Source organism: Danio aesculapii, chromosome 20, assembly GCF_903798145.1.
Source record: "Danio aesculapii chromosome 20, fDanAes4.1, whole genome shotgun sequence".
In the NCBI taxonomy this organism is placed as follows: domain Eukaryota; kingdom Metazoa; phylum Chordata; class Actinopteri; order Cypriniformes; family Danionidae; genus Danio; species Danio aesculapii.
Genome location: NC_079454.1, coordinates 39,478,453 through 39,503,314, shown reverse-complemented (window position 1 = coordinate 39,503,314; position 24,862 = coordinate 39,478,453). Strand labels below are relative to the sequence as shown.

The 24,862-nt window shown below is 33.0% G+C and overlaps 1 protein-coding gene across 1 annotated transcript in view; it reads right to left on the bottom strand.

Moving 5' to 3' along the window:
• The window catches only part of coq8aa (coenzyme Q8A, genome duplicate a), a 62,893-nt gene extending 38,767 nt beyond the window's left edge, over nucleotides 1–24,126 (bottom strand). The window contains exons 1-4 of the mRNA XM_056480858.1: nucleotides 24,026–24,126; nucleotides 13,582–13,755; nucleotides 8,765–9,103; nucleotides 7,281–7,347 (exon numbers count right to left, since the gene is read on the bottom strand). Coding sequence (XP_056336833.1) covers nucleotides 7,281–7,347; nucleotides 8,765–9,103; nucleotides 13,582–13,734 — 559 coding nt within the window. The 5' untranslated portion in view covers nucleotides 13,735–13,755; nucleotides 24,026–24,126. The remainder of the gene's footprint in view (nucleotides 1–7,280; nucleotides 7,348–8,764; nucleotides 9,104–13,581; nucleotides 13,756–24,025) is intronic.
• Between the last annotated feature and the right edge of the window lie 736 nt (nucleotides 24,127–24,862).

Below are 24,862 nucleotides of genomic sequence, written 5' to 3'. Positions count from 1 at the left end.
TTTCAAATTCAAAACCATCACATATCTCAAAGTCAAATTTAAACTCATTGTCAAAGCTGATGTTGTTCATTCCCAGTTTAAATGGCGGTCCACTTGCCTCCTAGCATGACCAAGGACAGTACAGGCCCAAGACTCATGTTACAAAAACACAGAGGCATGTTTCTGAACATAAACACAAGGTAAACAAATGAACACGCTGCATGAAACCAGTTGTTAGGGAAGTGATTTAAGGGCCATCTACAGTCACTAAAAATGAGATGAAGAACGAAGCCCCACAGAAAGCCTGCCAAATGGATGGATTCTATTCTGAGACGCAATTAATCACTATCTTTAACTAGCCAACGAGAGCTGGAGGAAAGCAGCCAGAAAACTGTTGAACTGGACAGCTCATGTCCAGGAGTAAGGTCAAGGTGAGGACAAAGGACAACCACCACAGATTATATAAAACCACTTTAAAATCAACAAATCATAGCATTTTAACATAAATAGAGTTTCTGCTAACAGTAAGAGTGACAGTGCAGATTCTGTGACAGAACTATTTCTATGTGACAAAATGATTAGGAAAAACAATAAATAAATGTTCATTTTATCCATTTGAAGTGTATTCCTAAGTTGAATGGTCAATTGTTTCATCACTGTTTTGCATTTTATTTTATTTTATTAGATGTAAAAATATAGTTAAATTAAAAAAACTGTAATATTTCACTACTAAGAACTAGGGATGCTCAGATTATTTGATTAACTGATAAACGAAAGGATGCATTTTCAAATACATCATTGCATTTGAAATACATTATTTTGTATTTTTTAAGTTTTTCTGCATAAATGTGCAACACATATTTGTTAACTCGCAGAGCGGTAACACATGCAATTACAAAGAAGCAAAATGAAAAGAGGATATGAAAGAAGGACATTGCTGGTCACAGTTTGACAGACGAGTTGATGCCAACCAGCGCTGATGGTGATTGCCTCTCACCTGGATCTGCGTCATAAACACCTCGGTCTCTTTGCACAAGAAGCAGTAAAGGCAAAACTTTGCTTTGCAAACAAGTTGGAGAGTCTGGGTTGTCTCTCCATCAGAGCGTGCTGCGGCACCACTCATGACTTTAGATATAGTTTTGATGATTTAGTGTACAACCAACAAACCAACCTTTTCCCATTTGGAAAATTGCAGGTATTAATAGTTACTATAAAATATACATTTTAAAATTGCTTTTATAGCTTACTTTATGAATCGAACAAATCGAGTGATCTACTTGATTTTGCATAATGATAACTCCACACTAAACTGAGGTTTTCATTTTATAGCTATATAAATGCAAAATCAATGCATTTTATTCTCATTTTATTTAGTTTGCTCTTTTTTCTATGCTGTTGGAAACACTGCAGATGAGTGAAGATGCTCTGTTGTTCTGTATGCTGTTCTGTATGCTGTATGCATGTTAAAATAAATCAGTATTTTAAAATGCAATATTTAACTTGTCAGACACAAAATAAGATAAGTCAATTATTTTTTTATTAAATAATAACTTAATTTGTGTGATATATATATATATATATATATATATTAATCTGACTGGTTAATGGTTAATTTTCAGTAAACGAGCGGCAGTTGTTGGTTGAGAGTATTAACCGAAATGAGCATGAAATATAAATGTATTTTATAAATAATCAAAAGAATAGCCAAGTGCTAAAAAAAAACAACAACAACAACAACAACAACATACAAATATTGATTAAAAATGATACAATTGTTTTTAAATTCTGGAGAAGCATACCTCATTTATGGTTTTGATGAATTTAATATAACAATCATGCAAATTCAACAATGATCAAAGTAGTTAATTTAAAAGTTTATAAATTACCACTATTATTGTGGTTAATATTTTTGTATTACTATTATTTTTCACCATTACTATTGACAACAACAACCACAATCATCAAAAGAATGAATGCAAATTCACAATCAAAAAAATTTACAATAAACTAACAATAATTCAGAATACAGCTGCCTGTTGCATGCTTAAAACTCAGGTTATCTTTAAATATTTTGGCTCTTTCATCCTTAGAGGGCCTAAAACTTGTCAACACACTTCCCCTATAAAATTCACACAATCCCATAATCCTCTGCTCCTGGAAGCATATAAATAAGGGCTTGTAGTAAACAGGTGCCCAAAAATGTTTTTACTGGAGCCACGACCGATAAGAGCTCAATCTGATAATAGACACTCCGACAACCAGTATCACCCAGAGCGCACACGCACCAACAGCAGATGGGAGCAGATATACGTTTAAAGTCAATGGAAAAACTGGTATGCAGTAAACCTAAAGTTACTGTCTAGATTTTCCATGTGACAGCACTTTTTCACTGCAAAACATTGGCTACACTAACAACTTTAAAATAGTTTTTAAAAAGAAGTCCATTTTGCTCACCTAGTCTGAACTTATTTGATCAAAAATAAGGTACAAACAAGCGGTTACCCACTCCTTTTCGTACATTGTGTACTTCAAATTTTGTATGGCCATATACACTGTAAAAATGAATCTTGAGGCTTGTAATTTTCATAAAAAAATGTATGTGGTCATTTAAAATAATGTGCATATTGTCTTTAAAAAAAAAAAATAATTCTGGATTTATCATAAAATAATGAGAAGATTTCGCTAATAAAAAAAAAATCAAAAAATAAATTTCACTTATTATTTTAAGCAATTATTAGGCTTAATTTGGGAAACCAATTAAGCTAATAAAATTGAGGAAAGATGGCTTCCCATTTATTTTAAGAAAATTCACTCAATTTTGTGGATTTGATTGAGATGTTTGCATTTCAATCTCCACAACGGTGGTTATCAGACGACATTTTGAAGGAGCAGATCAATAGTGAGCATGTTAAGAGGTAAGCATCAACAGTTTAGAATTTATAGTCTTAAATAAGCTCATTAGGAAAAACATGCTGTTCAAGCTTGTTCAGGAGCTTAGTTTTTGCCATTCGATGTATAAAGTAATACACAGCTATTTAAATCACCCATTCCTATTTGAAATTGATTTGCTTCAATGTTCATTCTGAACTATATATTGAAATTGAACAATTATTTGAATTGTAATATTTAACAGCAATGATCAGGCAGCATTTAAGCGAGGTGGACGAACAACAGTGATCTTGTTAAATGGTAATCCTAAGCTAGTGTGTTAGCTATATAGCTATTCAATGGGGTTTATACACAGCTAGTTTTTTTTCCATTTCATAAGGGTCCTTTTACAGCATTGCTAATGTAATGTAATTAATAAACAAAATTAGTAATTAAAAGCCTACATTCGTTAACTGGGTTTATATATATATATATATATATATATATATATATATATATATATATATATATATATATATATATATATATATATATATATATATATATATATATATATATATATATATATATATATATATATATATATAATACTGTACATAAATACTAATATTTGTTTGCTTAATTTTTCAAAATAATTAAGAAGTTATTACAGTATTTTCCAACAAAAGAGGAGCGGTTTACTCAGGCAGATTTTGATAAAGAGAATGGATGCCATACAGCAGGTATTTTTTATAAATGTTATTTATGTATTATTATTATTATTATTATTATTATTACTACTAGGCAATATTGCCAATTTCTACACTTTTGTTGCATCAGATCCACATTAAATCAGGGACTGGACGAGAGATGTCATCCTCTGTTACACATTGTAAGTGTTTTAAACTGTTTCAGATATTTTTTTTTACAAAAAAACAAAAATATAGCTCAAACACTACACTGCTGAACTCACTATTCTTTGTATAAACATGGTTTGTTTTTAGAATCTTATTTCTTTGTACACTAGTATACATTTTGAAAACACCGTGTCCATTATAAGTCAAAAACCTTGTGTATTTGTGTACACTGATTTGTGTTATAGTGTCAGTCAGCAATGGCTACTTTAACATTTTGGAGAATCACTTTTCTCAGACACACAAAGAAATGGTTTATTTCCTTAATGTGTTTTAGTAAACCTTAAACGTTTGAAATTTACAATCATAATAATAAACTCAATGTTTATTTTACAGTGTGGGAATGCACAGAGAATTGCTGTCTGCCAGAGGAATGACCAACCATGAGGACGTCTGCATTGTCTTGAAGGATGAGCTGGCTTGATAAATCTACAATTGCTAAACTGGATTTATACAAATATTTTCCCCAAATTAAAATCAGCCAAAAACAAACTTATAAGTTTGACACAAATTCACTGCTACAAATATTTGGGAAAATTTCACTGCATTGACTTAATGATTGATTTTATACTGCCAGCTTTTATACTGGTTTTATATATTATGCACAAAAATTCTGTCAGATTTTGCCTAAAATGTGGCTATTCTTGAAAAAGTTGACAGAACATTTTTTCCATGACATGGATAAAGAACTTCTTTAGAGCTTAACATTGTTGTAAATTTTAAATAGATTTGTTTAACAAATTGTATGTACCAAAAACTAGTTAAACTAAAGCTCAGGTGTCAAATCCAGATCTTGAAGGGCCGCAGCTCTGCACAGATTAGTTCCAACCCTAATTAAACACACCTGATCAAACTAATTGATTCCTTCAGGTAAAGCTGTGGTCACACTGCACTTTTCTCCCCAAAGACTTCCGTTCATACGCACGCGAATGCGTCAGACCGGAAACGCAAGCTTGTGAGACAAGTTTTTGCAGTTTGCTGAGTTGGAAAGTTCAAGCTTAGTGAACTTTGACTTGCGAAATCGCTTCACATAATTGCGTGAGACCAATCGAGGATCCAAGCATGACCTCTCTGGACAGAAATTTAAAACATGAACCAATTGCTCGCTTTTTTTAATGTTTTGTTTAATATCTTATTTAAACCCGCCCCTTTTCGCAGCACTGTACATCAGAACTTCACACGCACAAACTCTAGTGTGACTGCGGCATATGCATGTTAAAGCAGGGTTAGAAATAAACTGTGCAAAACTGTGGCCCTCCAGGAACTGAATTTGACACATGAACTTAAGTGTATTGAAAGATTAATAGTATGATATTAAAGGTGTATAAAGGTCACTTCTCACCCCAGTCTTTTTTATTTTCCTATTTTTAATCATTTATTTAATTTCTTATGCATTTTCCTTTAATGCAACCCCTGGCTCGTATATAGCTGTTGCTAGCTATGTATGCTGGCTTTGTTCTGTAATAAATAATCATCAAATAAAGGGTAAAAACAAACATTTTGAAAAATGACAACAATTTGAAATGAATGTTTTTCTGTATGTAGTTATTATGCCATCTATTCTTGTGATTCAAAGCTAGATTTTCCACATCATTACTCAAGTTTTCTGTATCACGTGATCATTAAAAAAATACTCTAATATGCCAATTTTCTGTTTTATCATGACTAACTACTATTAGTACTCAATCACTGATAGGAATTATAATAATTAGTGTTGAATACAATTTTTCCTGCTTTATATTCTGTGAAAACGGTGATACATTTGACATTTTAAGAATATGAAATTTATGATTTTTTTTTTGCAGGGTAACATTTTAACTCTTAAACTATTTAAAGTGTAAACATGTTTTAATGGTCATTTTTAATGTTTATATCAGAATTCACAAAAATGAAGCAGCCCAACAGTCTATCAATGAAAATAATAAATGTTTCTTGAGACTTAAATGAATAGATTCATATTTAAACTACATTCAATAATAAAACAATTCCTTTTTTATTGTAATTTATTAGCAAAATAGAAAATCTCACAATTTTTAAGCTTTTACTTTTTTTTGTATCAAATAAATGCAGCCTTGAGCAGAATAGGCTGCTTTAAAAACATAAAAGACATTCCTAGTCTGTAACTGTAGAGTCAGCACTAGTCCTCTGAGAAATAACTTATTCACCGTCATTTTAACAACAAAAGCAGCTGAAGTTACACACTGAAAGAGCAGAATGGGAAGCTCTATCTCAGAGAAAACAGGTGATGCACATTCCCAGACCAGTTAAGCTCTGTCACATAATCCAAAGCAGCAGTAGCCTCAGTCTACCAAATTACTGGTCAAGACGCAGATTAACCCAGAGCCCTCAATCTGGTTGACATGCCGTATGAGGAGAGACGCAGCTCTCTTCAACTGGCCTTTAATCAGAGTATGGGTAACAATGATGCAAGAAAGGATGGCAAACCACAAAGCGGTTTCTGCACCAAGCAAAAGCAAGTTTTTTTTTTTTGAAAAGAGAAAAATAGAGTGCATCTTTAATTAATTTTTAAATCCCAATCACAGCAAATTAACAATATGAATAGAGGTGTGAACCTACACTGGTCTCACGGTTCGGTTTCGATTATCAGGCCATCGATTCGGTTCAGTTCGATATCTCTGTGCATTGACGATGCTTTCCATAAACAATTTTATATTTTACTTCACAGGCGCTGTTCACCGATGAGTGACACTGATAAATGGCAGCGGCACAGTGTTGCCAGATAGGCATTTTGGCGGGGTTTGGATAGTTTTTGGGCTGGAATCAGTAAGCTACATCTGGAAACACTGCAGTGGTGATCACAGCTGATCCATAATAGACACGGTGGAGAAAACTTGCACGCTCGTGTCTGTATCCAGAAGTGTAACAGCCGAGAGGAGAGGAAAAGTCTCGCAGCCAGTCAAATGGGCCACAGTGAGAGAGAGAAATGGAGTTTACTTTCATTCTCTCAATCACAGTGAAATAGGGGCTTCTGCTATTCAGTGTCAGTGAAAAACTCTCCAGCAAACACACACGCAGTGAAATTGTGCACAGTTTGAGTTTAAGTAGTTGGTGTGTTGTATATACTCGCACTCGTCTCCCTCGCCATAGTAAGCTACGGTGACATAGCGCATATGAGATAAATGACGTTAGTACACAATAACTGGTTATGATTATTACTGAACCGATATCGAATTGTCCGCGTCTGCATCGTGGTGCACCGAAGAAACAATTGACACCCAAAAATATGGAAACTGATATTTATTTTAAAAAGCAAAATAAAATATATTGTTAGGGGTCAGGAAGATTATAAAAATTTTATTTATTCAGCAAGTCTGCATTAAATTCAAAATGACAATAGAATATTCATGGTAATATATATTTATTTCAGAAAAATAATGAAATTTCTGGAAAACTTAGCTTTTTCTCAAAAGATAATATGATATGGATAAAACAAATACAAAAATAAAATCACAAAACAACAGTTTTTGAATGCACGTATACATTTTTTAATAGCCTTACCTCCAAAATTGGCTAGTCTCCCCAGCCGTGTGACTGGTACCTTCCTCTCTCTCGCTCTTTCACTGAGCTACAGCAGGAAAGAAACAGACATCAAATAGAGTTGTGGAGAACTGGAACCATTTAAAGTGTTTCATTGTGTCAGACAACTCAAAATTAACAAAGAATAACTTTAAAAAATTGTGCAATTCTACAAACACAAGCTACAAATGTGGATTTTTGCAGAGATGGCATAAAGAAATAAATTGTTCCCCAAAGGACTGATCATTGAACAGTGTTTAAACAACCATTTTGCATACATTGAAGAACATTAAAAATAAATTAAAAGTTATGTATTGAAGAAGATTCACCAGACATTAAACATTCTAAAAGGAACCTTTTTTCACTATTAGATTGAATAGTTATCTTATTCATTCCAGCCCGATCTGGCCAAGTCAGCACATTTTCCACTATGATGCTGATAACAGAGCCATGTATGCAAATGCAATACAAATGCATAATGAAAAATAACTTTGCAAAAGATTTAATGCAAAAGAAAAAAATAACTTTACTTTGTGTACTAGTCGTTTAAAATGGATTATTTTTAATATTTTCTCATTAATAAAAAAAAAAAAAAGACAAATTTAGCAATTTCTTTGACCCTTAAAAAGACAAATTCTAACTTGGAGTTTTGTGGCTACCAATCAATGTTAGTGAACTATTATAGTCCAAACCTAAAATATTGATAGATATTCATCTGAAATGTGCATCTACACATCTGTCTAATTAACCTTCTATAAAAGAGCATTTATCAACACTATATTCAACTAAAAGTTTATGTATTTCAGCTGCTCATTTATATAACAATGCCATTCTTGGGAGGCTGAAAATGAAAATAGTTGTAATATAATATGTGTGTAATACACCATGCACATTGATATTTCATGTTTAGCATATAGTAATACCAGAGTATTTGACAACTAAAACCACAATATTGGACTACAAGACCATAATTACTCTATGCAGGTTCATAGTTTTTCTTCAGAGTCAAATCTCCAATTATTATCCCTGTTTTGTGGCCATATGTGAACAGGGATTATCTTGTTGCATATACACAAAACTGTTCAAAAAGCAGAAAGTACATTATTGTTGTGTAAACCTACCTGAGATTTTCATTTGACCCAAAAGTAAAGTCTACATGCAACAATAGCAGGAAGCAAACCACAGATCAACAAGTATTATTGCTAATACTTATCTTTCCCAATAGCCAGCAGATAACATGCTGGACAACAACAATACAGGAGTGAGTGTCCTTCCAGATTTGTTTTAATAGACTCTTCAACAAACTCCAATGTAATTATTCAAGTCTATATCTGCAATCAACCACTAAGGACCAAGCTAGTAACACTGAAACTATTAATATCCTCTGTGATGCACGACATATACATAAGTGGAGCAAAAGGCTAGTTACTCATGAGCGCTGAGAGATTGGAAAAGGTCACCTGTACCATTTGTTTATGTGGTTTGGAGCCGTTTTGTTTCGCCTCCCTGGCTTTCTCGATGTCCTCAGCGGTGATGCCTCCCACAGAAGAGTGATCTTGATGATATGAGCGAGTGTTTCCAGTGAATTGGCTGGTTGGGTCTTTGTAACCTTCAAATAGCTTAGATCTTCCCGGTGCCTGGCTGTACGTGTGCGCGGCACCTGTGTTAGCGTCCCTGAAAACTGAGTCACTGTCCAAACCTCCGTGTGCTGCACTCTCAAAGTTCTGCTCCGAAGATGTGAAATCATACTTGGATTCCATGTCTGCGCTGAAATCAGAAACGCTCTGTTGACTGCCTGTGAACTCCTATAGCAAAAAATAAAGAAAAGCAAATGCGCATCATTTGGTTATTTTGTGTGTTTTCCCACAGCTGAGATTAAAATGAAAATCCACTACTTTGTATTTTGGGGCGTTAGTATGCAAGTATGTATGCATCTATTTCATGGCAAGGTGAATATACTTAAAAACATTGCATGATAAGAACAACTTCATATTTCAATACGAAATGATACACAAACAAATACATAAATATAAATAAATAAAATTCACAAAAACTGTATATTAAAAAGTTAAATAAGACTTTTAAAATCTTTAAAACTTAAAATTCGACTTAGTGATACCTTTAAAAACATCCAAAGTGTTTTCATTATAAAAATGTTGTCTAATAATACTTAAACTTTTACATTCTAATAAAATGTTTTATGGTAAGCAGATGTTAGTTTTTTTATATTCTGCTTTTAAACATTACAGTGCAGGAAACATGATTAGCTATGTCTCCATCTAAAGATGCAAATTAGACTTGCGCATGAAACTGGAATTTTGAATAAAACATTTGTGAATGAAGCAGATCTGATGAGTCAAAGAGAACAAAATCATCACTTCTTGATAAACTAGTACAATATATCAAAAAGAACAATGGAATTTGATCCATTAGGAGAAGCCACTGTGGGCCTTATTTCTCCTCGTACAGGACTGGACATTTGAAGTGGATCAAAAACTTTACTCAGAAGTTGTCCTAAAACTATTCAACAACATCCCTTCTTGTCTTAAGACAATTTTGAAAACCGCTTTTTATCCATTTAAATATGTTGACTACTATGGCTGCACAATATATCATTTCAGCATCGATGTTGCAATGTGTGCATTAGGGTTTGGTCGATAGACATCACGATGCTGAGCTGTCGTACAGCTTATCAAGGATGTACCGCTGGATCGCTTCTCACTATAGTTGTTAAATGTGATATTTAATTTATATTGTCTCTATCGAATGACTCTTCGGTCTCTTGAATTTATCAGGTAACGTCTCACAGCGTCAACCCACTGCTTCAATCTTTCGCTTTCATACTTGTACTTAGTAATTTTAGTGAAAACCTCAGCTACTGTTGGTTGGTTCCTGTTGGTTGTGCACCTTTTTTTACCAACAAAGTTTGTCGACGCCATTATAACGATAGAGATGACTCTGCCTTTTCATGCCGGAGTCCTGCAAAAAATTGATTGACAGGTCGTAATTTGTGTGTAACTTATCTTTATTTATTTATGATTTGGTTATGGGTAGGTTAAAACCATGCGGGTCAGGTAGTTGAAACGGCATAAAATAATTAATACTTTATGAATGAATTATTCATAAATAATGAATTCACTGCCACCTATGACGACGATGTCATTGTCCGTCGCAATGTTTCACATTAGATATTGTACAATGCTAAATTGGTCGACGTCGCCCAAACCTAGTGTGCATTCGCAATAGTCACATCGCAGCATCTGCAATGTGGAGTTGGGATTATTATTGTTGATCAGCAATGAAGAATGTACAAGTGTTTACATTTTACATTACATTTGATTATTCAATAGGGGCAGGACAAAATAGCTATATTCATGATGTGTATAAAAATAGGTGGATGGGAACATAGCTATTGCCTTGAGGAAAAAAAGAACTTTAAACGACTCTGAAAACGGTCAGTAATCCCAGTCTTATTCTTGTACAAACCTACATAGGTTTATAAATAAAATCTTCATAATGCCAACATATGGTTTCCCTGGCTCCTCATGAACAACGTCTACCTTCACCCACTGTAGGTATATTTTAGCATCATTCTTTACTTCATCTCTGGTTCGCATTTCTTTGTTTACCTTTTTTTAAACGCACTGCAAAAATCTATTCCGTTGTTTCTATGTCATGCAGAAAATCATTTAAGACAAATTATGTCACATTCAACATAAGCCATTTTTATAGTTTCTGACCTGGTCATTATTTCCCTACAAACCAACCCTTGGTAATGTGAACGCATTTCTTTCATTTTATTTAGCGCTATAGTTCTAAAATACCTTAGACAAAGAGTTTGAAACACAAAGGCTTGGAAAGGTTTGGTTCACATCATTGCAAGATAAAGAATGAATACTCAAACTGATACAACAAAACCAACACCATCATCATCATTCATACCACATTACTGTGTACATACAAGCCTCTGGAGATTAGGCATGGGCCGGTTTGACAACCTTGCACAAAAATTAGGGCTGTAAATGATAAAAAAAAACGAACTAATTAATCACACTTTTTTTTTTGTAATTAATCATGATAAATCACGAAACATTATATTCCCAGAAAATTTTGGCGGTTTTAAAACCTTGACTTTTCCAAACCACGGTATACCTTGAAAACAGTTATCGTCCCCTGCCTACTGGAGATACAATTCAAATTGGTAATGAAAGTTTGATTTCCAGTGACACGGTGGCGCAGTAGGTAGTGCTGTCGCCTCACAGCAAGAAGGTCGCTGGTTTGAACCTCGACTGGGTCAGTTGGCGCTTCTGTGTGGAGTTTGCATGTTCTCCCTGCATTCGCGTGGGTTTCCTCCGAGTGCTCCGGTTTCCCCCACAGTCCAAAGACATGCGGTACAGGTGAATTGGGTAGGCTAAATTGTCCGTAGTGTGCTGGATAAATTGGCGGTTCATTCTGCTGTGGCAACCCCAGATTAATAAAGGGACTAAACCTAAAAGAATGAAGTTTGATTTCCAACATGCACTGCAAGTAGTGGACCAACAACAATAAGAAAGCCATTAGGATCACTGAATAACTTTAACACTGAAAAAAAAAAAAAAAAAGAGCTTATCAAGCAAATTATGATTATTTTTCACCTTTATTTTATACAATAGTAGACTGGAGACAGGAACACAAGATGCAAAAGAGAATGGGAAAAGATTGGCAAATGGCCTTGAGTCAGCAATTGAACTTGGGTCACCGTAAGCACCTCAGTGCAATATGTCGACACACTAACCAGTAGGCTACTGGCGCCAACACCTAATAATATTTACCCTTAGATGGTTATAAACCTACTGTAGGAGACCTCAAAAACAAAATAACCATTGCTATAATTGTAAATAAGAAAGACTAAAGTGCTGTTGGACACAGTGTGATACATTTTATATTAAAGCAATGAGATATGCATTTCTGATGCCTGATAAGGGATTTTTAAAGCCCTTTGAAATGCACAATCAGTTCTCCAGGCTTTGATAGCACAAATAGTTTGGCAGTACACACTGTGCTCTTATGGTCTTGGGAGAAAAAAACCCCCAAAACAATTGTGTTTAACCTAGGCAGTAATCCAATCTCCAGGTAGACCTAAATTTAATTTGCATAATCGTATTGTTAAAGTTATTATACCTTATATGGGTTGTGGAAAAAATGGACACCAGAACAACAGAAGTGCAACCCGACACCATTACCAGGTCCTTTGTATCCCACAGAACTATACTGCAGATTAATTAAGAAATAACAGATGCACATAACTGCATTATACTGGAGCAATGGGTCATGCAAGGCCTCTAAAAACACCACAGTGTGGGGTGGCTCACTGCTATTGCTTTTTTAAAACTATGATAAAGGCCACTATTACACAATATATAATAATAATAATACTGTTTTACAGTTTACACTGATAACATTAGATCACAATTATGGAGCAAACAGTTGCTCCTTTAGAATTTAAAGGGACAGTTCACCCAAAACAACAACAACCAAAAAAAATCCGTATTATTACTTGCCTTCAAGTTCTACAAATCTGCAAAGGTTTCTTTTGTTGATCAACAAGATTTCTAACAATGTTGGTACCTATACAGCTAGCCAATAATGTCCATAGTTTTCTTCACATACTATGAAAGTAAATGACTATTATTGACTGTCTGGTTAGCAACACATGAAAAAAATATATAGGTTCTTTTGATTGAGAGTGATCAAATTTGTATTGTTTGGATGAACCACTCTGGTGCATTGTAGGCATGGGATGATAACTGTTTTCAAGGTATACCGTCTATAAAATTTCTGGCAATACCGTTCCTAAGGTATGTGTAAAATTTTTTATTAACATTTTTTAGGACAACAGTATCTTCAGCAGAAAAGATATCTAAAGATGTCGTTTTAAATTGTTTAAAAAATCTGTTTTTGAAACAAATGAAGACAGCAGAAGTCAATAATTCATTTAGCCTGACATGTTTACTCTTTGAAAATATTTTGAATGTTTCTCAAAATAAAATATTTTGTGTTCAAAAGGGAAAAAGTTTTTGTATTTAAACCAGAGATTTAAAGAGCATATTTTAGAGCTGTAATCACAACACTGTGATATCGTGATATTTTTATTCAATGTTATCTTACCGTCAGAATCTTATACCGGCCCATGCCTAGTGCATTGCCCATTTTTTAAATCACCATCAAACACTGCATCTAAATTTACAGCCAGAACGACCCATATTCTAACGCAAACTATAAATCACTTATATTGCAAACCCACCTGGATCTTCTGCATGGCGACACCCATGGCCTGTTCAGCTGTCATTTGCATAGTCTGTACTCCTCCACTGCGCAGAGAGTTGGTCTGGGTCTCGATCACAGCCTGGCTTAGCCTAGCAAGGCCTCGCATCAGCAACAACATGTCGCCTGCCATGATGGTTCCTCTTTAGATCCACTGTACCAAAGAGAAGAAAGTGATTCAACAGCCTCAACCTTAGTCCGTTTACCCAACAATTACACACACAAAGTATATTATGGAGCAAAGAAAATAATACATGCACAATAAAACATGGAATTCATGTTTTAAAAAGACAATGCCAATTGAAGTATACTATATTCAACAGAGACCAATGGAAAGTCAGTGATTTAGAGCGGAGTTTTTTTTTATTTTTTTTAAATCCAGAAAGTACTGTAAAATACTGTAAAATTGACATACTGTACTGGAAATAACTGTTTCAGCCTGTTAATGTTTTAATCTTTCAATTTCATTCTAAACTAGCTTGTTTATTTTGTCACTTGTTTTACTTTTGCATATTGCTAAAGTATATCTTGATTTAAAGACAATCAGGAAGTTGTAATGCACAAGTCAAAAACACTATAGACTTGACTAATTATGCTAAGCATTCTGCTTTGCCAAAACAAGTATAAATTACATTGTAAAATATTAAATTTTACATGGTATTATTACAGGGTTCACACACATTTTTACTACTAAAATTCCACGACTTTTCCGTGATTTTCCCAAGATTTTCATGACCTAATGTTTCATGCAATGTCTACAAATGCATGGTAAAAGAAAAACAATGCATGTTCAAATGTATCACAGCATATCATAAAACAACACAATCTATTTAGTTTCAGTTTATATTTATACCTTTGTAAAATTGATTTAGATAATGCTTACATCACACTAATAATGTGAGAGTATGTGATTGGTCAAGGACAGAATAGAAGTCAAGACAACTAACCCAAGGTTTCTGCTACATTCATTATTCCATGGCGGGGCGCCACACCAAAAGTCATCCTGCCATGGCTACATTACAGCTTCTCATTCAAAACATTCAGTCGTTTTTTTTAATAGCGGGTTATAATCGCACCAAAACGTATTAAAATGTAAGTGAATTTTAACAGCGCAAACTGTTTTGTAGTAGTAGTGCTGTGTGCTTTGTTTAACCCTTTAAGGTGACATGCTGACTGACTGACTGATGCATTTATCTTGCTGGAGTTAATAGCAATTTCACTTTACTTCCGGACGCATTAATGTCACTCTGTAGGTTTATTTGAGACATTCATAAATATTCCTAGCAAATCTAATAAATATTGGACATACTCGTTACATAAACGCACTAAATTGCACTTCAGCAGCATTTATTTGAGAGCGCACAAGAAAATCTGCACTTGAACAGCTTATTTAAGGGGGTTCAATCTTTCCAGGCGCACCTAGTTCAAAGAATGGGTCACGTGACAAGAACTGACCATTCGCTTCATACTTTGTATGGAATATAAAAAATTTTGAACATTTTAAAACCAAACAAGCTCATAATATAGTTGAGGTTCAGCAGTCTTTGACTACATTTATTCTCTTTAAAAGGGAAATCCTTAGCTAATATGATGCTTAGATTTACATTAGACAAAAAAAATTTATTTATTCTTATTTTTATTTATTTATGGTTCTGTTATTTCTGTGTACAATAATTACTTATGTTTATATGTCAAAAACTTTTCACTTATTTAAGTCCAAAGAGAAATTTTTTAAACATTTTTGGAAACATTTATAAACTTACATTTGTAGTATGAAAAACTAATAGTATAAAGGTCAGTGGTTAAATGTTTCCAACATTCTTTAGTAGATTTTCTTTTGTGTATAAAAACAAAAAACTCAAATTGATTTGGAAATCAAGTGCAAGTAAATGCGGACAGAATTTTCCTTTTTGGGTGAACTATCCCTTTAAACCCTCAACAACACCAACCGGCGTGTCATTGGGCATAAACAAAACAGCTGTTATTGCAATTCTTGGCAGCCCTATGAAAGGTTAAACGTTTTCATGATGACACAAGTGTTAAAGCTTTAAGCCAATGAATAACTGCACTAGAAGGTGGCTTCAGACACGGAGTCCATCACAAGCATATGAAGAGCTATGAACGTGTGATTTGGCAAAAACACTCCTCAAAAACTTGGTTATTTTACATTCTGCCAGACTGCCTCTATAAAAACGCTCTTTACTCACACAGCAAGGTGGAAAATGCAAGCGGTTTGCGCCAGTAAACTGTTGAGACTCCAGAGCACAGACACAAATAAGCTTAAGCGAGGGGAGGGGGTGGATGAGAGCTTGACTATCCTGTAAATAAAAGGGCTTTAAACTTGGCCTCTTTCCTGAGGTAAAGGTTTGCCTACAAGAAAAAAAAAAAAAGACCTTGAGCCACGCCTAGGGATATAAACACGTGTAAAAACATGTCAAAATGCATGTTCCATAACATTATAGTCACAAATTTAATTCTAAACAGGATCATCCCTTAATAGCCAATAGGAGAATACAAAAACAAGGAAGTATTTTATGTCTAAGACTGTCTGGGAATCAATGTGTGTGATTTTAGGATTACAATCCATACAAAATCTCTTGCAGGGCAACGTCTTTTTTGATTAGCTTTAGCAATCTAGCGACATTCAAACAAAACTATGGGTCGGATCGACATTTAATTACTGATTCTATAGGTTTGCAATCCATGGATGCCTACAAAGACTCTTGCAGTGCTAGATCTTAAGTCTTTAGTCTAACATTTATATTGATTAGCATTAGCAATCTAGCGACATTCATAAAAAAAACTGTGTGGGATCGTCATTTAATTACAACTACGCTCAGTGGTTTTGGCCATGGGTGTAAATAAATCACTGTTAACATGCCTCAAACGTTTAAATGTGTGTTAACTCGTTTTTCATACCCTAATAAGGGAACTAGGTGTGGTCTGGCAACACACCAGCATTCTGACATTAGTAGGTACTGTTACACCTGAGAGATCACACAAGTCTGGACAGATCTGCATACTTGCAACTGAGATATTTAACAGGTCAAACTGACAATGCTTATTATTGCAAATGCTAAATCCTTTGTTGGTTAACAGAGAAACGTGTTGCTCAAGCTTAGGAGAGCCAGAGTGGACAATTGCAACAAGTTAATGACAAATGAATACACTAATATTGGTTCCACTTTAAATGCATTCATACAACATTTATTGATATGCATTTATCTGATTAACTTGTGCTATATATGTATATATATATTAGGGCTGCACGATATTGGAAAAATCTGACATAGCGATATTTTGTTTTGCCACAGTATACATTGCAAAATGAACATAATTTTACCAGATGATTTGAATAGCTTTATTTGGAAAGGTTTCATTAATTTAGATCGACTTGGGTGATCAAGTCTTTTTCTAGTGCATCTGCATAAATTATAATAAATTACAAACTTTTTCAGTCCATCTGCATAAATTATAATAAATTACAAACAAAAATGAATAAGGAAACAGTGCAGTTTTCTGGGGAGTCTAATAGTATTCGAGTACAAACATTAAACAATTAAATGTAAAATAACATGGTCAGCATTGCATATATAAAAATAATATCTTTGTTTTAATCTTTAATAAATAATCTTATCGTGCGATGTGACTACTGCAGATACACATTGCAATATTGATGCTCAAGCGATATATTGTTCAGCCCTAATATATACACATTTATAATATAATTATTATTATAAAATAGCAGTTTGCTTTATTATATTGCAAAATATATAGCATGATCAGATGTCATTCTAATATATTGATTTTCTGAAAAATAAGCATTACTTATTAAAAAGAATTAAATTGTGCAAATGTTTGTGGAAACCATTTACCTTTTTTATGACTTTTCAATGAACAACATTTATTTAAGAATGACATTTTTCCTCAAATTTACATTTACATTTAGTCATTTAGCAGACGCTTTTATCCAAAGCGACTTACAAATGAGGACAAGGAAGCAATTTACACAACTATAAGAGCAGCAGTGAGCAAGTGCTATAGACAAGTTTCAGGTGTGTAAAGTCTATGATAAATGATAAAGGATTTTAACTTTTAATTAATATAATTAAAAAAAATAAAGCATTAATAAAAATTAAGATACTGACCCCATATTTTAAACATTAGAGTAGAGTAAAAGTTGATTTGGCAAGACGAGGAGAGAATAAAATAATAATAATAAAAAAAAAATAATAAAAAAAACAAACAAACTGCTGTCTTATCTTCTAGCATTCTAGTATGACTTATCTATCAGGGCTGCACAATATATCCACAATAATCAACGTGCAATGTTGAGTTGGGATTACAAATAAATAAAAATCATCGTTCAGTCCACATGATTTGTAGAATTATTTTGAATTTCAACCTTAATCTATTAATGTGATTTATGATTATGACCCATGACTGTAAGGTCTAAAGCAAATTTAAACCATCTGGGAACAAGAAACTATAAAATTTGCCGCATTACCAAAGATTAATTTAGCTTAATTACTTGTCAAATGAAAACTATACAGTGTTCCTTTAGATGTGCTAATTGAATTTCTTTACTTCATTATTGTAATATTCTCAAAAAAAACCATAAAGCACTGTTTATTTCGTTTTTATCTGTGCTTATATATATATATATATATATATATATATATATATATAAGCATTTTATGCAGACGCACTCCCCTACAAAATCATCACAATCAATGTAAATTGTGAATTCTTCCCAAACAGTTACTAAAGTCATATTGAAATTGTTCATACGTCGCAGAAATACAAAATATAGCAATGTCAGTTTTCCAATATCGTGCAGACCTATCTATCTATCCATGCATCCATCTTTCAGTATGGAATGTTTTCAACAGTAAAAACCCAGCACTGCAATATTCAAAAAATAAAAACAATCAAGATTTAGAACCACGTGTTTGCACAACAATGTCTAATTACATCCCTGATCCCCCAAATCAACAAGACATTACTATGACATCAATGACCATGCACAGTTATCAAAAGACAGAGTCAGACAATAATAAGAGCCAGTCTCATATCTTTTAATCATTGACACCCTCTCATTTCCTTTACAGCCAAAACAATGGCTACTCCTCCCCAAAACAGACACTGAAGGTGTCAAAACTGATAACCAAAAAACAGGCAACAAATGTCAGCCATTTTAAGCCACTTTCTCCTATGGTGCTGTGCATGGCAAGGTGATATACGCAGCTGTTATACTATATAGAAGAGGGACATGAGTGATGACAGGCTTTAAAATATGTTAGAAGATACAGGCCCTGTGGCAGGAAATCACAGAGGAGCCATGTGAGCATATGCGAACACAAACATATGAAAATCACAGCCAATCAGATGGCGAGTTCAAGAAACACCTCTTTTTTTTTTTTTTTTGGTTTGTGAATGAGGTCAGGTTGTAAGTTACTGAATCCAAAACTGTGGCACGTGGTTACTGGTTAATAATATGCTAATGGGATTGTTGACCAAGGCATGACTGATAGTGACAAATTTGAAGAAGCATTATTATTCGTAAAACAGACTAAAATAATGCATTGTGATATGCAAAAATATGTCAACAATATTGTACATTAAAATTAGTGCTGTTGTGCACACTAAATTTAACAGATTTCATAGACACATAAAACATTTAAATGGAAGTGTCTTTAGTGTATTGAAGTTTTAATAACTAATAAATTTGGTGAGAAAAAAAAAGGTAAATAACATTTACACACTGTTCCATTACAATGAAGTGTAAAAAAAAAACGTAATATCACTCATATATACTTTTAAATAACAATGACTATAAATGCATTATAAAATATTAGATATTAAAATGTTTTAATTTAACAGATTGACAATGAATGATTTTTGTTATAGATGCGCTTGAAAATAGGCCTGTCACAATAATCAATATATCGACTTATCGTACAACATGCAAAAATGTCTTCAATACTTTTGGGTGATGCAATATATAATCGCACATACATAAAAAAATGTTTTAGCCACATTTTAGCTGATCGCGAAGCCTCTCTCTCTCGCTCTGTTGGAGGTGTCAGTAGCTATGTTTCCATCCAAAAATGCGAAACAACGCAAAACTGGATTATCGCATAAAAGATGTGCGAATAAAGCAGTGTTTGTATCCAAAGAGTCAAACCGAACAAAATAGTCACTTCCTGAATATCTGGTGCCAAATATCAAAAGTAAAAATTGAATTTGTTGCGGTAGGAGAAGTTGCATGAATCTTTTCTTTATTTAATAAATGACTTGCACCTCAGGCAATGCTGACACTCAGTGAATGTGCAGTGGTGTTGGAAGGCGTGAGAGGCAGAGCACAGACGCTCATGATTCTGGAGGTCATTAATAATATAATAACACTAATAATTAAACAATAAGGTGCTTTAGAATGACCCAAAAAAATTGCAGATGTTTTACAGTGTGCTCAGCCTGCTAGTTCATCCATTCGCACACATTTTTATCATCACATGATCTTATACAACAAAGTCACATGACTTTTTAATACGCAAACTGGAATTTTTCAGTAAATGTTCCCATCGTAGTTTATGCGCATATTTTCTTATCGAATAAAAAGTTTATCCTACTCAGTTATGCACATATGCTTTTTTTTAATGCAAATATTCAAAATTGATGCGCATCTTGGCGTTTCCATCAACCGTTTTTTTAATCCGCCTATCCAGAATGCGCATAAAAATAGGTAGATGGACACGTAGCTGTCAGTATGATTAAAAAAAAAATATATATATATATATATATATATATATATATATAGTATTTACTATATATTATTATTATTATTATTATTATTATTATTATAGTAGTATATTTTCACGTGGGTGCCTGATGACTGAAAATAGAGCTGTTATACTTTTTTCTAGTTCTTTTTACCTTGGACATTTTTGTTAACATTTAATATTTAATATTTATTTCTTTGTTTAGGATATACGTTTTCACAACCTGATTCCAATACCTAATTATTAAGTTTTTAAAATGACTATGATTAAATGAAATATTCTTAAGAATAAAATAGCATGTGTTTTTGGAAGAGTGCACTTGCATTATGATTCTATTATAGTGTCAAAATGGCAATAATATCATTTATCGAAATTAATTTTGTTGCTATATATCGTACCACAAAAAACAGATATCGTGACTGGCCTACTTAAAATAAAGGTATATAAACTACTGTTACACAAAATGGCATTTTAGAATGTGTATTACACAAATCATGCAAATCAAACAAATAGAAGGTTTTTAAAATATATCAAAACAATTACAGCTGAATTAGACAGTGTTTCAATGACTGAAACCCCCATTTTCATCTATGACCCATATTTAAAAATGAATTCAAACATTACACTTGAAAATCACCGGAAGTTTATTACTGAGGTAAAGTTGTTGTTACATTCACACATTCTGACTTTCTCCTTAATAATAGAATTTCAGAAAAGCATTATTTGCAAACTCTGAAAAGGGAAATCATATTAGCAGCTGAATCTATCAAAGCACAACATTGTTCACAATTAATTAAATAGTACTAATGTTGTTTTGAAGTAAGCTTGGGACAATAAACGGATTCAAGGTTTACCACAGTTTGGGAAAGTCAAGGTTTTAAAGCCGCTAAAATTTACTGTTATACCATTCCTAAAGCTATACATAAGGTTTTTTTTTTTTATGTTTTTTTGTGATGTAAATAAATGTGTTTTTGAAACTAATGAAGACAGCAGAAGTCAATGATTTAATTGAATTATTTGTCCTGACATGTTTACTGTTCCAAAATGTTAATAATAAATGTTAATAATAAATGTTAATAAATGTTTACTAAAATAAAATATATTGTGTTCGATGGGGTAAAAAAGTTATCACAATTCCCTGATACTGTGAAACCATGGTATATTTATCCAAGGTTACCATAACGTCCGATACTTTTACTTATTTTGAAGTCATAATTACATGTATTTTCAGACTGAATATTCAAAGTAGCGTGGTAAACAATCTGGGGACTGTTAAAATGAATGAATGTGCGAATATAAAACCAACTTCACCTCAATAAGTTTATTTAATGATTTAACTGGCATCGGTTTGGCATCAGTTGCTTATGCTGTGAAGCAATAACACAAAATCAAAACAAGCCACATTAGAAGTGCCCTTCAGTCAGGTCATCTTAGCTAAACTCTAGGCTGGTGATGACATTTAGCATACAAGCAGCTCTACCAAAAAAGATTATAAACAAAGATTTAGCTTGAGGCTTATGGGCATTGCAAAGAGGTGATCTTCACAACAGCTGCCTTTATTTTTATTCACTTAACACATTAACACATCTCTGCACTTGCTCTGTGTAACTGCACTGAATGGCTTGTTAAAAAAAAATAGATATGCTTAAAATTAGACAAAAGTATTTAATAAAAGAAACGCGAATCATACTTTCCACTTTCATACATGTAACTTACAGACGTCAACATAATTGAGTACACCCCATTTTGAAAATGATTATAGGCAATATATTTACGTGCATTTAAACAAAACAGATTTATTAAACAGATATATTTATTAAAATTATAGTCACCATAACGTTTACATTGGTCCAAACAAAAACTCCAGAAGTGGACCCTGCATGTAATCGGTGTGGGCTAGAACCAGCATCACAGGATCATATGTTTTGGAGCTTCCCAATATTATCATCTTACTTCTAACATTCTCAAAAACAGGTCAAAAACTGATAGATCCAGATCCCCATAATTGCAGTTTGAGATGGCTAAAAACAGTACAGAGCAAAATATAGTTTCATTTGTTTGTCTACTAGCACAAAGGTTAATATTATTAAACTGGAAACAGAAAGCTGCTCCTACATATATACATCTAATGAGGGATGTAATTAAACATTTGGAACTGGAGAAAATCAGATTCTCCCTAAAAATGAAAGACAAATTCTATAAAATCTGGCAACCTTTTATAGATCAATTTAACCATTTCTTGCAGAATGTGTTTTTAAAATAAAGAGGATTAGACTAATTTAGATTAAAACAGAAGATTATTATTATTTTATTTATTATATTTATTTATTTTATTATTTGGTTCCTTTTTGTATATATTTTAAATTGTATTAATCTATTATTACTATACTTATGTATGGATTGTTTGTATATTGCATGTTTTATTTTCAATTGTGGTGTGAATGTTTGTTGGACCAAAAGTTGTAAGTTGTTGTGTTTGAATGTCTAAAAAAACAACGAAGAAAGTAAAAAAAAAAATTAATTAAATAATAATAATAATATTTTAGTCATCAAACATATTTAGAAATGGAAAAATAATACAATTCAAGCAAAATATTGCAAAAAAAAAACAAAAAAACAAAAAATGCAACCTACAAAATTTAAACAAAATTTTTTTTTTTTTTTGCTTCTCTTAATTTTTCCCCTTTTGTAAACTTGTATTTATTATTTTTCTATAACACAAATTTGGGTGTACTAGTGTTTGGACCGTTATCGCAAGTTATTTTGTTAGATAAACTCCAGATTTGACTTCAGCACTGACTAATCTAATGTATATTCACAAATATAATATTGCATAGCTCCCTATTAAAAATATTAATTTAAAAGATAGATTTGTAAGGGTGTACTTATATATGCCGAGTGCAGTATGTTGCATACATAAATAACCTACGTTTATTAAGGAAATAGATCTAGTAAAGCATTTTTTAATTATTATATAATTTATTTAAAAAATAAATTAGTTAAAAAAAAAAAACTACTTTAAAATTAAAATGGAAAAACCCCAAGACAAAACACTAATGATTATTTCTGTATGTGTTTTCTAAACAAACAGAATACATGCCATATCTCTCCTTGTGTGTGCCTACTCTTATTGTTTTGCAAGATCTCTGGCACAAACCTGCTATCCTAGAGCATTTAAAGGTGAAATGCGTAGTGTAAACAGGCCTTGACTTTCGGGTATCAATGACTGTAAAAACAAATATTACTGCACACAGAGTTATTTGGTTATATTTTTTTTTTTTTTTTTTTTTTTTTTTTTTTTAGTTATTTGGTTATAGGAACTTCAAAATGGCACTACATGATGTTTTCCTGACCACGTGAACAGAATGAAAACACATGCACAGTGCACGAATAACACCACAAATTCAAATACACATAAACATTATAGGTATTTCTTTCATGCAGACCAAAATGAGGTATCATTATTAAACATACGACACGTGAGTTTCGCGCGCCTGTTAGCAAGCGACCCAAAACGCGCTTCTTAAAACCAATCCGTGCTCTTTGCAGTGGGCAAAAGATTATCCGTTAATTACTCGAATCCACCAATATACATATATTCGTCATAATAAACGGGGTGTATTGTATATTGTTGGTACTTACCCCCAGAGCAGGCAAATATGTAGCTGTGTTCAGCGTCCAGCCCACTGTGAACGCTGGATCTGCGTCCATGAGGTAAGAGCTGTTTACCCTTCTCAAGTGTGATTGTCAGAGCTCTTTGGCTCCTCCTCATGTCGGATGCTATTGGCTACTCGGTGGAAGCAACGCCAGGATTGGGCGGTGCTTAGAAACTTTATCTGCAATCCTATTGGTTGTTTTACATTTCACTCAAATCAGGCTGTGGCTGAAAAGAAACTTGACCTAATATATGCTGACCAAGGACAAACATCTTTTATAGCAAATACTCCTTGCTGAGGGAAGTTTGAACCGTAAAAATACGCGACGTAAAAACGCGATAAATTAGTGTGAGATTGGCGTCAGTAGCGATCCTTCAGGAACAAAAATAATTCATTTAATTTGCATATCTACAGGAATCGATGTTTATACATATAATATAGTATACTATATAACCTACATACTATATACATTGTATATACATATAATCGAGCATTAAATTATTCCTACCGAGGTTTTAACTAATTATAATGTTCAAAATAAGCTTGTTTTGATTTCAGAACAACACCACGCTATACTTGATCACTTACTGCCACCTAGTGTTTCAAAACCCGAAGCGATGGAAGATTCTTGTGGTTGTCAATAGGAGGCCCAGCATTTTTATTGAATATTCACAAAGAAAACTAAAATTACTGGGATTATAAATACAACAGGTGATGGCAAAAATTAGATTCCTAAAATAAGATATACATAATAATAATTATGTAAAATTAAATACAGTAAGAGTTCAACATTACTATGTATTAAAAAAGTTTACCTTGTTTA